Raw genomic sequence first — 27,030 nt, forward strand, 5'->3', positions numbered from 1 at the left:
CTAGATTAGGTTATGATTACTTTAAATGCAATAAGAAATATTTGCATATATCCATGGTCTCCATTAGATCTTCTTCTTTTATACGTACCAACAATATATTAGTTGTAATAACTCTGGGTGTTGAAAATGAAGACATGGCTCACTCAGCAACACAATACAGTAAATGTGGCTTTGAAATCGTGTACGATAAATGATCACCCATAGTAATATATTCAAACCCCCATCCCCCCAATAAAACATTAACATCTTTATAGAGGGGTAACACTTCCTTTTAATACAGATAGTTGCTTGTTAAGGTTGTAACAATGTTTTTTCAGATAATATATACTTCCTGTGTTTGTAATTTTACAGTTGATGAATACATTAGCTGCATAAGTCCATGTTAACGTTTCGGACATGGATATGGTGTCATGTGATAATCGTAATAACATTTCCACATTTTCCTACTTAAAATTAAAATAAAACAGTTTGCCAGAAGTCCATCTGTACATATATAGATACTTTATTGTTCATCTGTTTTGCTACTATTCCTGAACTTTACCACCATAACTGTTATGTTATCAGGACATCCTCTGTAGAAGGACTGTAACACAATACTTTTGGCTCCAAAGTGAGGTTCATCCAGACGCTCTTTAATGAACCGGACTGCTTCTTCATTGCTGAAAGCGTCCCAAAGCCCATCAGATGCCAAGATCATAAATTCCGGCTGCAGCTTGTCAAGGTCAAAGCTCAGGATATCAGGGTCTGAGATGATGACATTTAGATTTTTCAAGGGGTAATCGCCCAAAGAACGGGACATTGCCAAAATACCTTGAACGCGCCAAGATCCGTTGAAACTGATGAAACCACCTGGAGAACAGAAAAAAAACAAAAAAACAACAACAGGGTTATATCCCAAGAGCAGCACAAGTGGGTTGATGGGGAAGTTCCGTGACTGCTTTTCTGATAGATATGTGTTTTTGGGGTAGTTATTAGATGTAACGAGTTTAATGTTTTAAAATAAAGCGGATGTGCAGATTTCTGATATACTTTAATTATAATAAAGTCGGACATCTTGAGGTGTTTGTATTGCAGACTTCCACTGAAGTTCAGTCTGGTTGCAGTGTGCACAGAAAAGCAGTTCTTAGACACGACAAAGCTAATTAAAACAATGACATTGTTCATTTAGTGAAGGAAGACGGCAAATTAAATACAGTTAGATGATGGGTGACATAATGATTCAGCACATCAAAACTTGCTCTTCTGTAAATCCAGACATTTTAGGTTAAGTTTTTCTCTAGGTTATGAATTAAACAACTGTCTAGAGCAGGGGACCCCTAAGTATTCGACACCCAAAGGTTGACAAGACAATCCACGAGAGAGATACTGTAAAACCTCAATGGGTCAGTCAATAGTCAATGGTCAATTAAACTTTTGGGGTCATAAGTTGACAATCTCATAAGAAATAAAACTTCATACTGGATTCCATGGAGGGGTTGGCATTCCAAAACCTGATCAACCTTTAGGCACATTAAGCTGCAACCTATGGCTCTAGGTCTTGGGGGAAGCACAACACAGTTAACGGCCAGGAAAATAAATAAAGACCTAATTCATTTCACATTAGTATTGGCCACACATGCAAAAAGAAGCGTGTTAATTATCCTGCTATCCTGATATGATGTTGAGGGAAAAGTTCTTAAAGTGCCTAACAGATTGCTGTGGTGATGTGACTATGCAACTTACTGATAACACGTTTACTATATGAAGAATGTTCTACAGTGCCATCTAGCTAGCTTGATGAGCTGCATGCAATTACTTTTAGAGTCTTCCACGCATTCCCCAAAAGGCAAAGTTTACTATAGGCTCAACAAACATCATTAGATCTTTAGAAGCCAAGATCAAATACGTCAATTGTATAACCAGGATCTGGTCAGGGTCCCGGCAGTCGAAATACCGACACTGGAATCCTGACACTGCTTGGAATGCCGGCGCCGGCATCCTACTGATATCACAACATACAGACAGCCGGGATCCTGAGCGAGTAACTGTCAGGCCGCTGGAGAGTTAAGCCCAGGGGGTGGCACATGCGCACGCAGGGGGGGGGGGTTCCGAGTACCTAGAACCCCCCCTGGCCGCCGATCCATCGCCGCTGGCGGATGATTTTTTTTTTTAGAAGGAGAGGCTCCTCTTCGGCTCCTTACACTGTCCGTGTGACAGTGAGAAGCTAGCTGCTGGCTGCCTGTAGGTGGAGATGCAGCGAAGCGAGCAGCTCCTCTCAGGCACTGGCAATACACGGGGCTTGTTTGAAACAGTCGGGTGAGGCCAGGGCGGTGTTCAGCACTCACAGTGAATATGCAGCAGCCAGGTATGTCTCTTACATACTGTACAGTATAAAAAAAAGGGGGGACCTGGATTGCACATCCTATTACTAAAGATATGAAGAGGTGCTATCATGCTGAGGCTTCTAATACTATGTTGGAGGAAGAGAGATGCAGATGCACACTCTTAGCACTAAGAATACTGATAATAAAAATAATTTAAATAAACCCTCACAATTAACATGGAGTATAATTGAAGTTCTTAGCACACATTTGCGCAAATATGCGGGCTTATGTACCGCGGTCTGGTAACTTCATCATGATAGCACCTCTTGATATCTTTAGTAATAGGATGTGCAATCCAGGTTCCCCCTTTTTTCCACTATATTTGTGTATATATTGTACACTGGAAGGCAAGGCTTCCTTCCTCTGGATTGGCACTCCTCCCATTCACCCTCAGGTGTTTTAATTAGCTAGGTTCCTGCATTTCAGATCACACATTGATAAGGCCCTATTTAGGGGTAAGTCCTGTATAAATTGATAGAATGTGATAATATTAGGGATGTTAGGGACCCATGTGATGAAGTCACCTGGCCGCGGTACATGGGCCCGCATATTTGCGCAAATGTGTGCTAAGAACTTCAATTATACCCCATGTTAATTGTGAGGGTTTATTTAAATTATTTTTATTACCAGTGTTCTTAGTGCTAAGAGTGTGCATCTGCATCTCTCTTCCTCCAATACTGTACAGTAAGTCAGGAGGTAAAGGAGAGGCACTCTAAAATGAATTGCTGCTTAATTAGTACAGCATGAACCTCACCCGGCCAGCACTGTTTGTATGACTAACATGTATATAGGTGCAGGGATGAGGGACTGTGTTTCCTGTTAATAGGTGTTTGTATACTATGTGTTTATGCATGTATGTATGTATGTATGTATGTATGTGTGTGGGTATACTGTGTATATATGCTGTGTGCATGTATACTGTGTGTGTACTGTGTGTATGTATGCAGTTTGCATGTATGTATACTGTATGTGTATGCATGTGTGCTGTGTGTGTGTGTATGTATGTATGCATGTATGCTGTTTGCGTGTATGCTGTTTGTGTGAATGTATGCTGTTTGTATGTATGTATGTATGTATGCTGTGTATGTATGTATGCTGTGTATGTATGTATGTATGTATGCTCTTTGCATGTATGTATGCCATGTATGTATGTATGTATGTATGTATGTATGCTGTGTGCATGTATGCTATGTATGTATGTATGCTGTTTGCATGTATGTATGCCATGTATGTATGTATGTATTGTCGAAGTCAAAAATATTACATAAAGAGAACATACAAACTACACACATTATGAGTCGCTATACTTGCAAATATGCGCAGCGAGCACAGCAATATATGGTAACACACGCATTTACACGGACATGCCACAGAGATGGATTCAACACTTATTTCATGCAGTACATAATTGTGGTGGTATCAAGCGCCAGACATCATGATGATTTAGAATTGTATATGATTGAGTGGTGTCATAATATGTGTATTATTTGAACGAAACAAGATAGACCGGTCATGTTTACTATTGAAGCAACCAGATTGATGTGTAGATTCATTTGATGCTTGTTGCAGCGGATAATTATGATTAAATGTATAAAAGCTAAAATCAGGAAACTCAGGCCAGCCCTTTGGATGTCTTCAAGGCTGAAACTGATTAGCATATACAAAGGAACTGGTGACTCATCGTGAATCCCTCCCCCAAAAACTAGATAACACTTATTGATCACACAGGAGCTCAGTGGCTGTAAGGTCTGAGACGATGATGGACTTGCTGGCAGATCAGTTCCTGTATTTATTTACAGAGAGAGAGACATAAGATGCATTGGAGGGAATGGTAATTGTATCGCTGGCCTGTAACTGAAACTGTATGTAATGGCATGTAACTGTATGTAACTGTATGTATTAACTGCTTACTGTGTGAGTTGTAATCATGTAACTATAGGTATACTGTACTTTGTAATATATATTGAATCCATATCCTTTTAATAACAAATATATACATTAATGAGCTTTGGAACTCAGATAATGTGTGGGTGTATTGTTTTCTCTTATGGGATGCAATGTTTTGCGATGTATAGCGCACATTCATGGGATATGGTAATAAGAGGTGCAGGCATTTACAATATATATTAGAGCGGGCATTTTAAATATTTGTGAGAAATCAATTTGGCATTCACAGATGAGGGCTCTTACGGGATATCAGGGTCTTAATGATGCACTGTACATTACAAACACGGCTGTAATTGACCGGCTCCGATGGACGCATCGCGAAGCTGATGAAAATAACATCCACGTTAATGTATTGTTGTGTTATCAGTAAGCCAATGATATGAAATTTCAAGGGACAATGCGTTTCTCATAATATTTAAGATGCTAAAATGTATTTTTATTGTTGCAAAACAAGGTTCAAATAAGTCATATTGTGTTTGATTCAGATTGGATTGTTTATCTGTTAAGTGGGGTTAAAAGTACATTTAAAAGTTGCTGCATAGCCTTGATATAGTTTTTTTTTAACTCAGGCCTAAAATAACTTCTGGTGCTTGTATGGTGTGTGATTTCTTTGTGACAAAGGAAGCCGCATGGTCTGTCCTCCATTTTGGACTAACCACATGGCCTGTCCACCATTTTGTGTAACCCTCATGGATGTGGAAGGGGGAGGAGCAGCGGCCATTTTGGGAAGGTCATTTTCTAAATGGCTGATTTTCACTGCTCAGAATAATCAGCTTTCCTTGGTCACATCAAACACCATTTATGAGTTACCAATGCATTTATTTAACCCATGCCATAGTCAATTACAAATAGTTTCAGCTGGGCCTAGTGAGAGTTAATAGATGAATACTTGATGTAAGAATTACACACAGATATAAAGAAAGTTTTTTTTCTTTTTCCTCCAGGATTTAGTTAAATCTGCTTGCTAGTTTAGGATAGCCATTGAAATGTTAATTAACCTGTCCCACTACCCTCTTGAACAGGCATATGAACCTCTGTTGATATGCAAATTAGAGACTTTGAAGGAAATGCATTCATTCAGTAGGTGTGTACTGTGTGGGGGTTCTATGAGAGTCAAGTGGTATATATATATATTATATAAATATATATTATATATAATATTATTATAATTATGTGTATATTTATATCCGTGTATGTTCTGCAAGACAGCTATCCAATCTGAATCATATCATTTAAATTATTGATTATTGCTAGAGTCATTATAGATCTGTGTGAAACCGCATACATTTGTTGCTATATAGTTAAAACTAAAATAAATGTTTAAGGAAGTAAGTGTAAAGCACAAACGCAGTCTGGCCTGGTTGTAAAGGTTTATACAGAAAGAAACTGTGTGTTGTGTTAAGTGAGCGATTATAGTTAATATTGCTCACATTTATAGAAGTTGTGGGATTTGTTTTATTGCAGACGTACGGTTTTGTACACGTGTCTCGGACAAAGTACAGGACTGCGCACGCAGCTTAAGAGAAACACACGGTCGCGTGTTTACGCAAAGTGCGTAAGAGTACCGGTGCTAAGTACAGATTACACAATACTTCGTTTAGTTTAAAGGTGGGACAGTAGCCACGCTACAATAGCACAAAACTGCCCGGTTTCTAAAGCAGATTAGTATAAAAACTTTTTTTTTAATTGCCTCTGCGGTAAAGCTGCCAACCTGAATGAATCCAAATTTTCTGTACAGAAAAACAAAGTGTATTTGAGTGAGCAAACGTAGGAGTGAGTGGATATTTGAACCCCGGAAGTCGGGTCCCGTGGTACATCAAGTAAGAGGAGGCTTGGTGGCGTGAAGTGGCTGACTCACGTTAATATAAATTGAAATACGCAAGTCGTGAGGTGATTTGCAGAGGAGCGTGATAGTGCATAGTATTGTGATTGAAGTTAAAAGGTTTTGTATTACGCTCCGGGCTGAGGGTCACAGTTTGTTCATTGACCCGTGGTTGTACGGCAGATAGGTAACAAGTACCTATACGCTGTGCAATTGGACTACGCATTTGTGGATGCGATATATACAGCACAACTTGATACCCCTTTACGAACGTTTGCGTAAAATTGCGGTATCATTAGCGCTGTATAGAGCATACGCAAGCGTGATTTGTGTATAAGTGTATAGGGAGTTTTCGCTGGTCTCTCTCAGGAAAATCTCCAGCGGTGTATATTCACTGGAAAAGGTAAGTCACTCCTAAACACTTCCAGTGAATAGAAACCAGATAGGGGCCTCACTGGGTTCGCGGTGGTCACTATTGGAGTGAGTCGTGGTACTCAGCGGAGAAGGAGTGGGTGAAAGCGCTCTAAGAACTTTCACCGTTTATTCGTATTGTGCATTGGGGATTGCGTAAAAAGGAAAAAGTCCGCGATGGGATCCAATTGCACAAGCGGTGGACGTTTTGTAGCCAGGGTTCAGGTTGAAGAGCCGCGGCCCAAGGGGTCAGCGAGGTTTGTTATGTGTGGTAAATATAGATCACACACGGAAGACTTTTTGTCTGAATGGGTATGTATGACTGACAAAGATAGGGTACCATTCCCTAAAGTGGGCAGCTTTGAACCAGAGGTATTGCAGAACGTAAGGATAAGAATATTTCTGATAAAATCCTGAAAACAAAGGGTCAGACATACAAATTGTTTAAACCTGTGACAGCAAGAGGGGTTGGTGAGTTTGATCCTAAGGTATTGCAGGTGGTATGTTTAACCAAAGTCATATAAGACAAGAATGGAAATATAAGAACTGTTTGAACTTGTAGCAACAATAAACAAGTAGGAAGAAAAAAAAAGAATGCAAGTACACCACCTTATGTAGATGTGGAAGCAGTTACGGCCAGCATACAAACTATAGAAAATAATAAAAATATGAAAAATATGACTGTAACCTATATATGTACTAATGAATGTTGAAGTTTTATTTAGGAGGAGAAGGTGACCTGATTGTTTTCAGCCGTTTCTCATGTACCCAGAGGAGTATCCAACCGGTAAAAGAAGAGCAGTAGCCTGTGGGGGAAGTGGCTGAGACCAGTGGAACAGGTAAGTATGGTATCATTTATGTACATATATAGTAAAACCCAAACATAAAACAAAAAAAATCAAGAAAGTAACGTCTGAAATGGAGAAATAACCTGTCCGCACAATAGTATTTGCCAGTAGGAAAGCGGACAGAGACAAGGTAACCCCAGGGTATTTCTTTCAGTTACCATATAAGCAGAATTCGTTCCTAGTAATGCCCCTAGTAAAGATGAGCTCGGAAATGTTTGTTGGACCATGTACAGACCCTTAATACGGGATGAGAAGGATTGAATTAAATACTTTGCATGACCTAGAAGCTTGTTAAACTTTTTTTTTGTTTTTGTCTCTTGCAGTAATAGAAAACTCTCCATCTGGATAAGACCACTGGTAAACACTACTTCGGCAAATGGGAGGTAGCTGTCTCTGTGCAAATGGACGGGCTCAATAAGGCATTGAGAGTCAGGGTGCAGACTTCCTTGCAAAATTAGAAAGGGGTCACAGTAGCTAATCTTAGATAGTGTGCTATTGAACATCACAAAAATAGTGCTAGGCGCAGAGAACAACAGGTGGAGAGGTTGAGGATGGTAAGTATACTGGCACATACAGGAAAGACTCATCAGTCCAAACCCCAGATCCCTAATGGTCAATAATATGTTACACTTGTAGGAAGGAAGGGCATTTTGCCAGAGATTGTAGGAGTAGTAGGACACATAGTCAATATAGATCCCCTAGACAGAAAACACAAGCCACATTATTAAACACATAGACGGGACCAAGGGACATATAGTAAGGAATCATAAGCCATATAGAAAACACAGATTCGGCTAATGGGAAGAACAAAATAAATGCAACATTACCCTCTGACAAAACCTGAAGACTAATGTTGCATTCTGCTGTTCTAGATGCATGTCCATCACAGGTAGAGGAAATTATCTCACAGATACCGGGTTCCCTATGAACTTAGGATGGACAGGACACTGGATTGATGGCTGGGATAGTCCCAGTAGAGATAAGACACACAGAATTTTTTTTTAGGGGTATAGACCAAGTAGAGAATCACTTCCCCGTAGTGCCCAATCCAGTTGTCAAATTTTTATAAAATCTTCTTCACCTCAACAAACTCATCCGTCACCAACCTCTATTCATCTTTTGCGTTCACACAGGGTGGTACAATACATGGAGCCAAGTACAGTTCAAACTCCACATGCCTAGGTCCTTCAGAGTTCTGCCCAAACCCAGTATATCTCAACAGCACGATGACACCAGTATTACTGCAGTGTGCCGTGTCATGCACAAAGGGTGGAGAATGGGAATACTGGTGAAGGGAAATTTTGTATAGACACTGATATGCCTGTTGGTGAATGGCAAACCTGACATTTTCTTTTTCTTCTTCTTTCTCTCCTGTAGAGATGTTTATTTTTTCTTTTATTTTTTTGAGTTATGCTCATGGTACTCTACATTGCAAACACACGATAGAAAATTAAAATACAAAAAAATTGTGTTCCCTGCAGGAAGAGGCAGTCTGGAGGACAAAGAGGTATGGCCAGGAGTCCTCAGGATTGTGGGCAGGTGGACACGGTAAACCAGTAGCCCCCAGAGCATACCTTCCAAGTCTAGCTGAGGTGGCACACGGTCTGACTCATCTAGGCAAAGAGGGTAGGTGCAGGCTGATGAGAGCCTACTGGTGTGCGCCAGGATTCTATTCTCTTGCAGGTAAAGAGAGCAATGACCTGTCTTGCTTGCTTGAGGAAGAATATTGGTAAAACAATACCAACAGAGCCATCCCATATCCCTCCTGCAGACGGATCTTTTCAGGAAATACAAATCGACTTCGTACAGTTAACACCCTTTAGGAATTATTGTTATGTATTGGTGTGCACTGATGTTTTCTCAAACTGGGTAGAGGCATTTTCTGCCGCCACGGTTGCTGCTGTGTTTACCGCAAAGAAAAATTGCGCAGAAATTTGTGTGTAGCTAATAGGACCCCTAGAAGTAGGAGCAAAGCTTGAAATTGTACTATTGTGATCATAGATACTGCCACTAGTATTATGTAGCTTCGAAACCACTCCCAGATCTTCACTCGACGAATCACCCTCTTCGAAATTTGTTTTTGCTTTGGTATTTGTGTCTTTTTTTTTTGGGTTGTTTTTGGAAGACAACCTCATGTCATGATCAGAAATACACCAATGAGGTGACAGTACAGTACCTTGTTGAGATGAGTCAGCATTTGAGAACTTGACAAAAGAACTTGAAACTGTTGATTGCTGGTATGCCAAATGCGAACTGTCTTGATTGTGAACCAAGAGACTGTGTGATTGTTCTTACGCTCAGGTTGCCTAATAGACAGGTGGGAAGGACCATACCAAGTTTTGTTGACAGCACTAAAGGTCGCCGAAAGAGAGATTTGGGTCCACTCGTCCCACTGCAAGAAGGTCGCTGACCCGGAGAGAACTCGTGACAAAGTAGTTTATTGCTCACATTCATCGAGTTTGTGAACTATGTGTTCGAAGTGAATTGTGTGTTCCAAGTAAACTGTGTGTTCAAAGAGCAAGGTGGAGAGCAAAGTGAACTGTGTGTTCCAAGTGAACTGTGTGTGCAAAGAGCAAGGCAAAGAGAACCTCGTATCACTAGAGACTCTGTTCCATGAAGACTGAGAGGCGGCACTGTTGAACACTACCTGAGCGTACTAAAGGACTGCAGAAACACCAGTCATTGTAATTGATTTGTTATGAACAAGAGTTGTTTTGTTCTATTTCTCTTTTCTCTCTTTCCCGCTGACAAACATTTTCTTTCAGGATATTCTATTTTTGCGAGGTTTTTTTTATGAGGAGTCGAGTGTGGGACTGGAACTGGTTCTGGAGGAAGGAGTGATTTCCTTATAGGATCCCAGGATTAGCCGATTAGTTTGTTAAAGTCAGAGAAAAATCTAAGTTCTAGTAGTTATGGAGTTCAGAGGTAATCAGGAACAATCAGACAATGGCTATTCACACATTGCAGATAAAGAGCTCATTAATATATGTGGAAGAAAGGTTTATGAGTGGCTCTCCCCGAACTCCGAAGGTTTATGTTATTTAGGAAGGACACTACTTATAACTAGAGATGAGCGGATTCGGTTTTACTCGGATTTACTCGGTTCTCAAAACGGCATCTTATTGGCTCACGGATGTCACGTGTTTTGGATAGCCAATCAGATGCCGTTTTGAGAACCGAGTAAATCCGAGTAAAACCGAATCCGCTCATCTCTACTTATAACCCTTGTTCAATTATTAAACAGACCTAGCATACGTTCCAGAAATGGAAACAATGTTCAGAAAATGATAGGAATATATAGATCATGAAAATTTTATATGTCACTGTGACGATTTGTTTGTGTCTTCTTCATCTACCCAGCATAACCTCAATCGAATCCAAACATCAGTGTACAAAGACGTAGGTACATGTATAGGAAGAAAAAGAAACTAAGCGCTCAGGTGAGTAGCACTGCACTTTGATTGTCAGCAGCCTCCTGATAAAGGGAATTGCCAATCCCTTAAAACGAAAACTAACTAATAAATAACAAGTGGCGCTTGACAATCAGACAATTAAAAAACATTTATTTATATAAAATGTATGTAAGTTACAGCAACCTCCCGGGAGTAAAAAACAATGATAAGAATGTCACGACAATTTGAATGTACACTAGATTAATACTTCATAATCAATTGAATAAAAACATAATTAATGAATAATCTTACTTGCACGTGACTTATTTATTAGCAACACCTGGAAGGTTTTAAACCGTGCTGGGTTCACTCAGTATACACAAGTATAAATGTATAGGCTGTTATATGTTAGATCTAAACAAGAGTCACTCACGGTTGTATGTTTTGGAAGAAATTCGTATAGCACAAATCCATAGCAGTAATCAGCTGGTATATGAAAAAATTATGTGAAAAATACAACCTCCGCTGGGCAGGAGCCTGTTCTGTCCTTGCTCCCTGGTGTCGTCCCGCCGTCCCGTCAGAGACACACACCAGAGCCTCAGCGGGTATGACTGATGCTGCGCCGTGCAGGGGGCCCCGACAAGCCGTCCCCGATGGTCCACGCCACCTCCGGTACCTCCGCACTTTCAAAACGGAGGCTGTAAGCTGATACTCCGGAGTACACCGGTCTGCGCCGGGCTGGGAGGGAGCGACACCTGTTACTTCTACCTCCCCAAGTAGAGTGGACGGCTGTAGTTACAGGGGTTGGAGCTGCAATGAAGGTGTTCCTGATTGCGGTAGTTGGAACCGGGCTCCTGTGCACGGATGGGAGATAGATATGCAGCCACTAGCAGTGTTGATCCTTGGAAGAAAGAAGCCTGTGTCCTTAACGCGTTTCAACGCCAGCAGGGCGTCTTTTTCGAAAGGCAGGTATACCTGGGAATAGGAATGGTCTGTTCTTATACCTGTTCCACAGGTGAAAATGATTTTCAGCAATTGGATTCAGCCATTTCTATATCTTCAATTTATATGTGGTGTATTGAGCTCCTAATGTTATGGAGCAAACATGCACATTTATAAAAGGCATCACTATAATAATATCATTTTAATACCTTAATCTGGTGGACAATAACACAACATTTATCACATTCAATACATAAAAAAGAGAACCCAAATAAAATATGAGACTGGGAATACTAATCCTTGTTTTGAAAGATACTAAGGCAATCTATAATTGTCATGCTAATTTGCATATCTTTCCGTGTGTACATTTAGGTAAATAGACTTTCTCAAGTTATCGTAATATTAATGTGCATGACTATAATAGGAAAAATTATTTTTCTTTTATATAATCCTTACTTTCACTTATACTTAAAATCCGTTCTAACAACAGAACAGATACCTAAAATGAAGAAACACCCCAATAGCCCTCCAGTGGTATTGTATTGGGCAACAAAGGAACAAAAAAGAGAGAGAGAGCGGTAAAAACAGAGGCAATTGGAATGAAGTGCAAAATAGAAAAAAATATATATATATATATATATATATGTGCACACACGCACTGTGCACATACACATATGCAGACAGACATAAATGTTTGTGTCTTTCTCTAGAAATAGCCCAATTAACTACAAAATAGTTCCATAAGAACCAAATAGTCATATGCAGTATACAATGCATATTTTACAATACACATTGTATATAGTGTCATGGAGAAGGAGGAGAGAATAAGGGATACTGTATGTAACTGGTGATTTTGAAAAAACCCAGTATATTAAACGTAGAACAAGGGAAAAAAGCTTTTCATGGTGGAGCTGTATGACCAGATCTATATATACTCCTATAAAGGTGTTTAAATCAAAAAATATATGCACATGTATGAATAATATACATATGCATATATGTATTGATTAGAAACAGCTATACGGATTTCAAACATTCAGTTTTAGTCCTTTAGATAAACTCCAGATCGATGGTTTCATTAAGACCCTGAGGATTCAATGTCTGTAGCTTTAGAATCCATGCTGCCTCCTGTCTACATAAAGTTCTAAAGCGATCACCACCTCTGCTGGTTGCTGGAATATGTTCCAGCCCAATCAGCTGAAGCCCTGTTGGATCGCCTCCATGAAGCTCAGAGAAATGGCGAGGTACGCTATGGTTCATGATGTTATTAAGGATATTCCTTCTATGTTCCATAAATCTGAGCTTCAGGGAACGTATAGTTCGACCAACATAGTATAATTGACAGGGACATATCAGTAAATAAATAACATATTGAGTGCTACAATTAATGAATGTATCAATTGTGTACTCTTTTTTAGAGACACTTGACACCACACTTTTGGTTTTATTCAAAGCAAACGAGCACGTAGTGCACCTCCTATGGTTACATCGAAAGAAACCTGTGACCTCCGGTCCAATGAGAGTTCTTTGTGTGTTTTTTAGAGATCGATCTAACTGTCCTTTGAAGAAACTTGGAGCTAGGATATTGCGCAGATTTTTAGCTTTCTTGAAAACAATCATAGGTGTTTCATCTAGATGTTCCCTAAGAACAGAATCAGTAAATAATAATCTATAATTTTTGTTAATTATGCCCTTGATCTTACTGGCTGCTACATTAAATTTTGATTTAAATACCAAACTGTATTTATCTTTGTTCTTCTTCATTATTTCGTTTTTACTTTTATTTTTATTTTTAACCTCCAAGTTTTCGTCACTTAAATGGCCGGATTCCTGTATATTAGCACGATTCTTATTATTCGTAGCAAGCGTATCTTTTCTCACAAGTTTAGAAGCATAAACCAAGGCCTCATCCAATACCACCTGTGGATAATCACAACCCTTAAATGTATCCACCAGTTCCTTAACTTGTTCATGGTATTTTTTATCAAAAGTGCAATTTCTCCTAATCCTGTGTATCTGGCTTTTTGGTACATTCTTGAGCCAGTTTTTATTATGATTACTAGAATAAGGAATATAATTACATACATCCACTGATTTTTTGAAAGGTGATACTGTGACGGTGTCCTCTACCACCTCCACCGTTACATCTAAAAAATTAATCTGTGAGGGATGGTGAGTGCACGTGAAGGTTAAACCATAAGTGTTATTGTTAATATACCTAACAAACTCAGTGACAGAAGCAGAATCCCCATTCCAAACAAAAAACAGGTCGTCGATATAGCGACCATAGAGGACCAGGTTCGCACTGTGGGCGCCTCCCCATATGTAGGTGTTTTCGAAGTCGCCCATATAAATGTTGGCAAAGCTGGGTGCGAACCTGGTCCCCATCGCCGTGCCGAGGACCTGAAGGTAATAACAGTGATCAAATAAAAAATAATTGTGAGACAAAATAAAGGCAATTGCAGAAAGAATAAATTGACGTTTCCCCTCTGAGATACCCATATCCTCACATAGGCTTTTTGCCACACAGTCTATCCCTTTTGTATGTGGGATGTTGGTATAAAGAGCTTGAACGTCACATGTGACGAACATAAAATCAGAGCTCCATTCCAGACCTTCTACCAGTTTGATAAACTCAGTGGTATCTCTGATATGGGATCTCAGAGAGGTAGCGCGTGGTTGTAAAAAGTGATCAACATAATAAGACAAATTTGATGTAAGGCCATCAATCCCTGAAATAATAGGGCGACCTGGCGGTTCGTGCAGTGTCTTGTGTACTTTGGGAAGGTGATAATAAATGGGAGTGATTGGGTGGAGGGGGTAGAGGAACTCAAATTCATCACAGGTAATGATATCGTTAGCACAAGCCGATGTAAGCATGTTTTTTAATTGTTTTTGATAGTCGAGGGTTGGATCTTGTCCTAGAATTCTATAAAAAGTAGTGTCAGTAAGTTGTCTTTTAGCCTCTCTAACATAGTCTTCAGTATTCTGTACCACCACTCCTCCTCCCTTATCTGCAGGTTTAATAGTGAGTGCCTGATTGTCGGAAAGTCCTTTAAGAGTTTTTCTTTCATCAGGCTTCAAATTATATAGACAGGGATGTATTTTATGATCGCATAAGTTACGAAATTCTTCCAAGGTGGTATGATAGAAGGTGTCTATGGCACTAGTTTTATGTTGAGTAGGGAAAAATTGTGATTTTTTCTTAAAAGTGCCTCTATTAACATCAAACAATGATATTTTAGTCTGCTGTTCTAGATCATTATGGGATATATTTTCAAGTAAAAGTTCATTAAGCATATTAAGTCCAGAAATATGATCTTGATCTAATAACATTTCAGAATTATTTGGGCGTATATTTTTGTTTTGTTTATCTGCCATCACAAAAAATCTTTTCCTACATAATCCTCTAACAAAACGATTGAGTTCAATGAAGAGCTCAAAAAAATTGGGGCGTGTGGTGGGTGCAAAATTCATCCCTTTCGAGAGAATTTTTTCCTCAGTATTTGTTAAAGTAACAGAGGAAAGATTAAAAATACCGACTGGTTTTAACGGAACCTTTGATTTTTGTTGCCCCTTACCTCCTCTTCGACCTCTTGGTCGAAATCTCTTCCTCTTTTTGGTGTGCGTGTCAGGGGGTCGTACCGATTTTGTGTGAAATATCTGCTCCCTCTGGTATTTAATTCCATCCTGTCTCTCCTTCCCCTGTCTAAAAAATGACGACGCTCTCGGGGAGACTCTCCATTCACAGCTCCTATAGAGGATTCTTGCTGTTGTGAGGTTTTTTTATGTGGTATAGTTGACCACCCGGGTGACATCCGTGTATTAGTAGAGTACTTACTGTTCTCTGATATATCACGGGTATTATATTGAGTAGATCTATATTGATATCTACTTCTTTGGAATCTAGGTTGGTGACTGGCATTATCCCTATAGCTAGATTTTTGTCGCACCTCTGATCTAGATTCCTCTCTCACCCTATTCCTAATGTGGTAATTTTTCGTAGTGTTAGTATTATAGTCTCTTAGATCGCGTGAGAATTTTTTCTCCTTTCTTTCAATTATTTCTTTCTCATAATGTTCTAACCTTTTGTTCATTACCATCTCCCTCTCTTTATAATAATCCTCATCTTTATATTTCTGAAGCGCATCTTGCGTTTGTTTAATCTCATCCTCAATTTCAATCAATTTATTTCCCCTATAATCAATTATTAATTGCATCAACGCAAATGAACATTTGTCCAAATTTTTTTCCCATTGCTCCAATAAATCGGGATCATTATTAAAAGATGAGCTCTTGAAAATACGCAGACCACGAGGTATTTTATTATGTTCTAAATACTTTGATAGAGACGTTTTGTCCCACCAATGTCTAGATTCAGATTTAAGCAACTCCTCTAGTCTGTTTGAATTTTTCAAGAACTCATCATGGGGTGTTTCCTCGGTACTATAATTCCCAGTCTCATATTGCTTAAGAACTTCTTGTCTCCGTTGAATTCTATCTGTATAGAAATTCATTTTGTAGTGCTATTCACCTTAGCTGCTATAGTATGGCAAGATACACACTGTGTGTGAATGGGAAGGAAGAAAAAGAAACTAAGCGCTCAGGTGAGTAGCACTGCACTTTGATTGTCAGCAGCCTCCTGATAAAGGGAATTGCCAATCCCTTAAAACGAAAACTAACTAATAAATAACAAGTGTCCCTGTCAATTATACTATGTTGGTCGAACTATACGTTCCCTGAAGCTCAGATTTATGGAACATAGAAGGAATATCCTTAATAACATCATGAACCATAGCGTACCTCGCCATTTCTCTGAGCTTCATGGAGGCGATCCAACAGGGCTTCAGCTGATTGGGCTGGAACATATTCCAGCAACCAGCAGAGGTGGTGATCGCTTTAGAACTTTATGTAGACAGGAGGCAGCATGGATTCTAAAGCTACAGACATTGAATCCTCAGGGTCTTAATGAAACCATCGATCTGGAGTTTATCTAAAGGACTAAAACTGAATGTTTGAAATCCGTATAGCTGTTTCTAATCAATACATATATGCATATGTATATTATTCATACATGTGCATATATTTTTTGATTTAAACACCTTTATAGGAGTATATATAGATCTGGTCATACAGCTCCACCATGAAAAGCTTTTTTCCCTTGTTCTACGTTTAATATACTGGGTTTTTTCAAAATCACCAGTTACATACAGTATCCCTTATTCTCTCCTCCTTCTCCATGACACTATATACAATGTGTATTGTAAAATATGCATTGTATACTGCATATGACTATTTGGTTCTTATGGAACTATTTTGTAGTTAATTGGGCTATTTCTAGAGAAAGACACAAACATTTATGTCTGTCTGCATATGTGTATGTGCACAGTGCGTGTGTGCACATATATATATATATATATATATATATATATATATATATATTTTTTTTTTTCTATTTTGCACTTCATTCCAATTGCCTCTGTTTTTACCGCTCTCTCTCTCTTTTTTGTTCCTTTGTTGCCCAATACAATACCACTGGAGGGCTATTGGGGTGTTTCTTCATTTTAGGTATCTGTTCTGTTGTTAGAACGGATTTTAAGTATAAGTGAAAGTAAGGATTATATAAAAGAAAAATAATTTTTCCTATTATAGTCATGCACATTAATATTACGATAACTTGAGAAAGTCTATTTACCTAAATGTACACACGGAAAGATATGCAAATTAGCATGACAATTATAGATTGCCTTAGTATCTTTCAAAACAAGGATTAGTATTCCCAGTCTCATATTTTATTTGGGTTCTCTTTTTTATGTATTGAATGTGATAAATGTTGTGTTATTGTCCACCAGATTAAGGTATTAAAATGATATTATTATAGTGATGCCTTTTATAAATGTGCATGTTTGCTCCATAACATTAGGAGCTCAATACACCACATATAAATTGAAGATATAGAAATGGCTGAATCCAATTGCTGAAAATCATTTTCACCTGTGGAACAGGTATAAGAACAGATCATTCCTATTCCCAGGTATACCTGCCTTTCGAAAAAGACGCCCTGCTGGCGTTGAAACGCGTTAAGGACACAGGCTTCTTTCTTCCAAGGATCAACACTGCTAGTGGCTGCATATCTATCTCCCATCCGTGCACAGGAGCCCGGTTCCAACTACCGCAATCAGGAACACCTTCATTGCAGCTCCAACCCCTGTAACTACAGCCGTCCACTCTACTTGGGGAGGTAGAAGTAACAGGTGTCGCTCCCTCCCAGCCCGGCGCAGACCGGTGTACTCCGGAGTATCAGCTTACAGCCTCCGTTTTGAAAGTGCGGAGGTACCGGAGGTGGCGTGGAGCATCGGGGACGGCTTGTCGGGGCCCCCTGCACGGCGCAGCATCAGTCATACCCGCTGAGGCTCTGGTGTGTGTCTCTGACGGGACGGCGGGACGACACCAGGGAGCAAGGACAGAACAGGCTCCTGCCCAGCGGAGGTTGTATTTTTCACATCATTTTTTCATATACCAGCTGATTACTGCTATGGATTTGTGCTATACGAATTTCTTCCAAAACATACAGCCGTGAGTGACTCTTGTTTAGGTCTAACATATAACAGCCTATACATTTATACTTGTGTATACTGAGTGAACCCAGCACGGTTTAAAACCTTCCAGGTGTTGCTAATAAATAAGTCACGTGCAAGTAAGATTATTCATTAATTATGTTTTTATTCAATTGATTATGAAGTATTAATCTAGTGTACATTCAAATTGTCGTGACATTCTTATCATTGTTTTTTACTCCCGGGAGGTTGCTGTAACTTACATACATTTTATATAAATAAATGTTTTTTAATTGTCTGATTGTCAAGCGCCACTTGTTATTTATTATTAAGTAGGTACATGTATGTGTGAAATGTTCGTTGCAAATCAGACATTATAGGCCAAAGCACTGTCCCAGCATACTCTATAGGTTGAATGTTGTCCCACACCCAACCAGTGGTCCCGTGACCGCCGAGTGTATATAGAGGATGTCTCGTCCTCCTCCCTGTCTTCCCCAAATATAGTCAAGTGTCTGATTTGCAAAATGCATACATACTTGTGTCTAGGTCACCGATTATGGTATGAAATATTTTTTCTTATGTTAATAATTGATGGCAGTTATTGTTTACTGCCAAAGGGTGGACTGTCGAAGTCAAAAATATTACATAAAGAGAACATACAAACTACACACATTATGAGTCGCTATACTTGCAAATATGTGCAGCGAGCACAGCAATATATGGTAACACACGCATTTACACGGACATGCCACAGAGATGGATTCAACACTTATTTCATGCAGTACATAATTGTGGTGGTATCAAGTGCCAGACATCATGATGATTTAGAATTGTATATGATTGAGTGGTGTCATAATATGTGTATTATTTGAACGAAACAAGATAGACCGGTCATGTTTACTATTGAAGCAACCAGATTGATGTGTAGATTCATTTGATGCTTGTTGTGAAGTTGTGGGACATTGCAGCGGATAATTATGATTAAATGTATAAAAGCTAAAATCACTCTTATTAGGACAGTGGACAGGAAACTCAGGTTAGCCCTTTGGATGTCTTCAAGGCTGAACCTGAATAGCATATACAAAGGAACTGGTGACTCATCGTGAATCCCTCCCCCAAAAACTAGATAACACTTATTGATCACACAGGAGCTCCGTGGCTGTAAGGTCTGAGACGATGATGGACTTGCTGGCAGATCAGTTACTGTATTTATTTACAGAGAGAGAGAGACATAAGATGCATTGGAGGGAATGGTAATTGTATCGCTGGCCTGTAACTGAAACTGTATGTAATGGCATGTAACTGTATGTAACTCTATGTATTAACTGCTTACTGTGTGAGTTGTAATCATGTAACTATAGGTATACTGTACTGTGTAATATATATTGAATCCATATCCTTTTAATAACAAATATATACATCAATGAGCTTTGGAACTCAGATAATGTGTGGGTGTATTGTTTTCTCTTATGGGATGCAGTGTTTTGCGATGTATAGCGCACATTCATGGGATATGGTAATAAGAGGTGCAGGCATTTACAATATATATTAGAGCGGGAATTTTCAATATTTGTGAGAAATCAATTTGGCATTCACAGTATGCTGTGTGCATGTATGCTATGTACGTACGTACGTACGTACGTACGTATGCTGTTTGCATGTATGTATGCTTTGTCTGCATGCATGTATGCTACTGTACAGCGTGTGTGTTGTATGTCTATGTACTGTGTGCATGTGTCTATATATATATATATATATACACACACTGCTTGTGCAGTGTTCTGTATGTGATGGTATATTTTATATAAATATATATATATATACACACACACACACACACACATGAACACACGTATGGAAACCCCCCCATGAAAATCCTGCGTTTGCCACTGGGTGGAGGTTATGTTTAGCCTGCAGGGGGAGGGTTTGGGTTAGGCTGCGTGAAGGGGTGGGGGCCTAGGTTTAGGCTGTGGGGAGCAGAGTTAGGTTTAGGTACCACGGGGAGGGCTGGGCTGCTGGGGGGGTAGGGTTAGTTTTAGGCTGCGGGAAGGGGGGGTTAGGTTTATGCACCACCGTAGAGGGTTAGGATTAGGGTAAGGCAGGGTTAGGGTAGGGGGTTAGGGAGGGAGGGTTAGCATACTTACCCAACCCCTGTTGGGATTCCAACCACCAGCATTTCAGCCCCAACAGGTATAACCTTCGCTACCTGCACATGTGCAGTATGACTGTCGATTTCTGGAGCATGTTCAAATATTGTGCTCTGTGTTAGCAACATTACAGAGGGTGCTACAAGTATACATTATTAGCCCAGGGTGTCTGGAATCCTTGATCAGGCCTCACAGCACTCTAGAAAAGTATACAATAGGTTTATGCATGTCCATCAGCACTCCATCAGCTATCTGAGAACCCCCATCAATGAACCTACTGCACATCGAGTGTGCCAGCCATACATACATACATTCCTGGTGCTTTAGAAAAGGACTGTACTCAATATGAACATCCTCAGGTGCATAGATGAATTAGTGACTGCATCTGCGGGATCACAATTACCATTCTTAATAGCCTTTAGATCTGCCTGTGTGAGTGTAATATATACATACATACATACATACATACACACACACATACATACATACATACATACATACATACATACATACATACATATACATTGTGGTGAGTGGGCTTGTGTCTCACCACAATTACCCACATCTGTGGGATCAGCTCTCTTTACAAAACCTGCTCATTCTGCGCCTGCAGTGGAGATTTATAATTCCAGGCTTTTTGAGTTACACAGCTGCAGCGGGAGAAACAAGGTCTGGATTTTCCAGCTCACACAGAGACAGCAGAAAGTCAAGTGCAGGAGAGGGGATTAAAACTCTCAAACACCCACAGTGCATTGCACTAATGCCTATTAGGGGCCAGTGAGAAGGGATCAGTTTGCAGCGCTAAGGACTATGGACATTGGCCGTGCCGGAGAGCATGGCATATGTGTGGCTGCAAGCAACTACAGAGAACTGACGATGGAGAACAAGAAGTGCTAGGACTTTTTATTTTTCTCTTTGTACCTGTGTGACCAGGCCCAATCCTGAATATTCTCTGCACAGTGTCCGCTGCCAGTAAAGACACAGTGTTGTAACCGGAATACCTGCCTGCGAGTCCTTATTTCAAGTACCCATGTTCACATGTGAACAGAAGGACATGACATCACTTCCTGTCTAGAATTTTTTAAAGCAACTAGTTTATATATAAATAGACTTTAACAACAATTATTACTAAGATATTGTGTGTTATGTGGTTTAAAGGGAGCAAAATTAAAGCTTGAATTGAAGAAAGAACTAAACAGAGGAGAGAAAAAACGAGTATTGAAAAACGACGGTGGAACGCATTGCGTCACTTCCGCCTGCGGTGGAACGCATTGCGTCACTTCCGCTGGGAGAATAGTCTTGGCTGAAGTGTACAGGGATGCGGCGGCCCGTCATTTCCGGCCATCTGTAGCCAGTGGTAGGACGCTGGGTAAGGCGCATAGTCACTTCCGCCTCTTCTTGTAAACAGTAGGGCGTCACTTCCGGGTACGATTACAGTCCGTTGTGTTTCCGGTATTTGGCACGCACGGCCATCTTGATTATCCATTTCTCTTTGTAGCACATATTGGGGGTCATTCCGAGTTCGCTCGTTGCCGATTTTCGCTATACTGCGATTAGTTGCTTACTGCGCATGCGCAAGGTTTGAGAGTGCATGTGCTTAATTATTTTACACAAAAGTTAGGTATTTTACTCACGGCATAACTAAGCTTTTTCATCGTTCTGGTGATCGTAGTGTGATTGACAGGAAGTGGGTGTTTCTGGGCGGAAACTGGCCGTTTTCTGGGAGTGTGCGAAAAAACGCTGGCGTTTCTGGAAAAAACGCAGGAGTGTCTGAAGAAACGGGGGAGTGTCTGGGCGAATGCTGGGTGTGTTTGTGACGTCAAACCAGGACCGAAACTGACTGAACTGATCGCAATGTAGGAGTAAGTCTGGAGCTACTCAGAAACTGCTAAGAAATTTCTATTCGCAATTCTGCTAATCTTTCGTTCGCAATTCTGCTAAGCTAAGATACACTCCCAGAGGGCTTAGCGTGTGCAATGCTGCTAAAAGCAGCTAGCGAGCGAACAACTCGGAATGAGGGCCCTTGTTGCCAGTATCCTGGAACGCACATCAATTTTCAAATTAATAAATATTTGGATACATATTATAATCAGCTCTATGTGAACTAAGGGTGTGAATAAGGATATAAAAAAATTTAAATATAAAGTGCATATTTATGGTGTAGTGACCAAGGGTGCTTTTACATGGTGGTTATATGTAGATACTTATATTGATATAGTCAATGCAATAATATAGATTTAATATAGGTTTAAAAGAAGTGGATGGAAGTGGATAGATGAAAATATTAATTAAAATTATTTAGGTGTCCCATTAATTTATAAGGTTAAATTTATACAAGGTAAAATGAAGAAGACTTATAGAAAGGGTGCAATTTTGAATCCTTCGTTGAATCCAAGCGGTGCCATTGTTCTCAATTCAAAAATCCAGAACATTTCTTTCTTTGAAAGTTTATTCAAATGTCTCCGCCCCGCTCTCCAAGGTGCACGATTTCGATACCTTTGAAGGTGAGGTCCTTGGGGTTGGAGCCATGTTTTTCTTGGAAGAGTCTGTAAATAGCATGTGTAGATACTTTCTTTTTAATGTTTCTTACATGTTCTTGGATGCGTATTTTTAGACATCTCTTAGTTTTCCCGACGTACTTGAGGCCGCAAGTGCATTCTAGAAGATAGATGACCATAGTGGAGTTGCAGTTGATGAAATGCTTGATGGTATATTCACGTGAATCATCATTGTTAGAAAAGGTCTTCCGATTTTTATGGACCAATTTGCAGAAAATGCAGTTTCCACATTTGTAACTGCCCTGGCATTTCTTTGTTGAGGTTGATGTGCTGCATTTTAATAAACTGCAAATTGGTCCATAAAAATCGGAAGACCTTTTCTAACAATGATGATTCACGTGAGGGGTAGTGGAGGTGAGCAAAGTCCACAGGTGGACAGGCTGTATCACTGTGACTCCTTCAAACTGTGTGAAGCGGCACACTGATGTAGTGTAACCACCCCCCCTCCCACACACACACATGGACGTTTCCAGAATTAGCACTGCTGGAAAAGCTAGTGCAAAAATGTAGTGTAATATAGGAGTACTGCTGCAGGGTTCCTTTCATGCAGCACATACTCCAATACTCTGTATAAGAACCAAGCGAATCAATCTGTTATCCGACAGAACTAACGCCAAATGTTATGGTGATCACAGCACATGCAAGTAGTGTGCACATGTTTAGGATACTTCTTAATCCTACAGGGACTAATCCCAGGGAATAAATGAGAAAATCGCGTACACTAGGCATCATGTGCAGGCTGGTTTTCAGTTTACGTTTTTAGGTCATTCCTAACAGATATATAATTTTCTGGATAAAGCTTTCAGGTTTGTTGGTTCCGTTATTAGGCTTTGTGCAATAGACACGTTTTATGTGTTTACTAACATTTCATGCAAGTCTTCAATGAGACTGAAGGACAAGGTAATTACAGAGCTTTTTATAACACTGCATACACATGGGAGCTCTGCACTGTGCTCGTCGCCCTGTGCTTAGTCCTGCACTGGCTGCGGAACAATGGTGGTCATTCCGAGTTGTTCGCTCGTTATTTTTTTCTCGCAACGGAGCAATTAGTCGCTAATGCGCATGCGCAATGTCCGCACTGCGACTGCGCCAAGTAAATTTGCTATGCAGTTAGGTATTTTACTCACGGCATTACGAGGTTTTTTCTTCGTTCTGGTGATCGTAATGTTATTGACATGAAGTGGGTGTTTCTGGGCGGAAACTGGCCGTTTTATGGGAGTGTGTGAAAAAACGCTACCGTTTCTGGGAAAAACGCGGGAGTGGCCGGAGAAACGGAGGAGTGTCTGGGCGAACGCTGGGTGTGTTTGTGACGTCAAACCAGGAACGACAAGCACTGAACTGATCGCACTGGAAGAGTAAGTCTCGAGCTACTCAGAAACTGCACAGAGAAGTCTTTTCGCAATATTGCAAATCTTTTGTTCGCAATTTTGATAAGCTAAGATTCACTCCCAGTAGGCGGCGGCTTAGCGTGTGCAATGCTGCTAAAAGCAGCTTGCGAGCGAACAACTCGGAATGAGGGCCAATGTGTCTGTTTATAGAGCTGGTATTCTCCTTGTGTCAAACAATGACTGTAACCTCTCTCTTTAGTTTTTTTGACAACAATATTTTTATTTCACAATAAATGTCCAACATGTAAGTGTTATAGACAATAAAATATGAAAGGGTGGTCGTAAGAAATGACATGTAGGGCCAGCTCAGAGGTACACGTAATGACGATGGTCGTGTAGCTGAGGAATTATTTGCAACTGCGCCTGCATAAAAATCCCTAAAACGCAGCGTTACACCGAGTGCACACACAAAGGTCTTGCTGCGATTGATTCAGATAGGTTTGGAATGGTGGGCAAAAAGTGACAGACGTTCCCGGGCGGTTACTACTAGTGCATGCAAAAATAGCCCAATCAGTGGTCGTGTCATTGGTGTGACTGTCAACACAAGTGGCTGCATTCCCAGACGTACAGCCGCGGGCATAGAAGGCTATGGTCAGATGGAGAGACAGCACCTGCCATAGAGCTTGCGCAAGCCTTGATGTATACAGACGCAACAATCAGTATTACAGCACGCACAGGCTCTAAAAGTTGCCATCTCAGTCCTTGTTCATTCGATGTACACATAGTAAGGAGTTTGTAAAGTTGCAGACAGACAACCGTCAATAGACGCTGCTGCGCTTTTGCGTGCGACCAGGCCCATAATCTGCAGGATTACTATACGTAAACTCTATGGAAGATTGTCATATATATAAGGTGTCCCTGCCATAAAAATATTACTATTATAAGTAAAAATATTGGTTTGTCACATGAACAAGAATGGGGCACCATGACTTGTCACTTGCATCCCTCCTCTAAAGCATCATTATGGCATATGGGGTCACTGTCATGATTGTAATGGAGCAGTGTCCAGTTACTAGATTTATACGTTGCTGCACTATGGACCTGATTCTGATTTGGAAGTAAAGCAAAAAAAAAAAGCAAGTAACTTGGGGGCAGATTTATTAAGCCTGGTAAAGTGATAAAGCACCAGCCAGTCAGCTCCTGTCATTTTTCAAACCCAGCCTGTAACATGGAAGTTAGGAGCTGATTGGCTGGTGCTTTATCACCTTCCACTTTATCACTTCACCAGGCTTAATAAATCTGCCCCTTGGTATCTGGAACAAACCATGTTGCCATGCAAGGGGAGCAAATACATTTATATTGTTTCTGTGCATGGTAAATACTGGCTGCTTTGCATATGTTAGACAGCTGTATTGTTTTACGCTGCAATTTAGATTTCAGTTTGGACACACACCACCCAAATCTAATTCTCTCTGCACATGTTACATTTGTTCCACATAAATTAAAACATGATTTGCCCAGGTGCACAGCTACTTGCTTTTTCCCCCTTTACTTCCAAATCAGAACCAGGCCCTATGACAGTCGATGGACCCCAACAATCGTGACAGTCCTGTGAAAGTCTGGATTCTTTGGATTATTGTGTACAATGCATGTTTAGTTAATCATTATGTGATATCAGTTGGATATATAAAATAAAATCGTTGTGCCTTCCTTGTATAATAACTTCTATACTGGCTGCTTAGGCTTGGGACCCATTGGAGGATCTCTTGGCAACATCAGTCTGAGCCTGGCATCTTATCTCTTTCAAAGACATAACACCTTAAAGCAGTGATTTTCAACCTTTTTCAACTTGCGGCACACTGAAAAGTTTTTAAAATTGCCAAGGCACACCATTGTCCCCCATGGGAAAAAAAACATGCACATTGCCCCCCATATAAAAACCATTATATTGACTGGCCCCCACAGAAAAAAACAATCACATTGCTCTCTATAGAAAAAAAATAACACACATTGTTGTCCCTGTCCCTCATCAGCTGGGGTTGTACAGTAAGACTCGCGCTGCTGTGCATTGAGCAGTGTGAGGGGGCAAGCTGGCTGGCGGGGGGACGGGCATGCAGGTGATCTGGCGGGCTCGCAGGAAGGCAACAGAGCATGTGTGACTCATGATGTCACGCTGCTGCGTCTCCATAGGTCACGGCTGCTGCATGCCTGAACCGCCTAGGAGAGCCCATCTATTTGAACACACCGCCCCTAGCCGTAAGCTTGTTTTCTAATCTGCCACCATTATCAGTGCTCAGGTGCACCAGCCTGATCCTTGCTGCAAGTAGCATTTCTGCCTACGTATAACTCTGCATTGCCCTTGTTACTATCGATTTGCACCCCTTCCGCTGCAAGTGGCCGAGTCCTGCATAATTGCCTGTCGTTTGACGTTTCATACTCACAGATTTGGAATACGCAAGATCCGTCCACAAAATTGACTTGTATCAGCTATGAAGTCTGTCTTTTCCAACATACTATTTATATTCTGTGGTAGGGAAGGCAAAATTCCTCTCACGTACTGTACTTTTTTCCTTCTGCAGCATTATACTAACATTACATGCAAATCCATTGCAACCTTACAGCAACCAGACATGTAAGCAATATTTGTTAATATTAAAAAACCTGGACTAATATAGGCCAGCAGTGTCTGCAAATGCACCTGTCACTCATTGCAGC

At 40.3% G+C, this 27,030-nt stretch overlaps 1 protein-coding gene across 1 annotated transcript in view; it reads right to left on the minus strand.

Moving 5' to 3' along the window:
- Positions 1 to 247: 247 nt before the first annotated feature.
- The window catches only part of PPM1L (protein phosphatase, Mg2+/Mn2+ dependent 1L), a 407,817-nt gene continuing 381,034 nt past the window's right edge, over positions 248 to 27,030 (minus strand). The window contains exon 4 of the mRNA XM_063916170.1: positions 248 to 849. Within this exon, the coding sequence (XP_063772240.1) occupies positions 503 to 849 (347 nt within the window). The 3' untranslated portion in view covers positions 248 to 502. The remainder of the gene's footprint in view (positions 850 to 27,030) is intronic.

Source organism: Pseudophryne corroboree, chromosome 4 (genome assembly GCF_028390025.1).
Source record: "Pseudophryne corroboree isolate aPseCor3 chromosome 4, aPseCor3.hap2, whole genome shotgun sequence".
NCBI lineage: Eukaryota > Metazoa > Chordata > Amphibia > Anura > Myobatrachidae > Pseudophryne > Pseudophryne corroboree.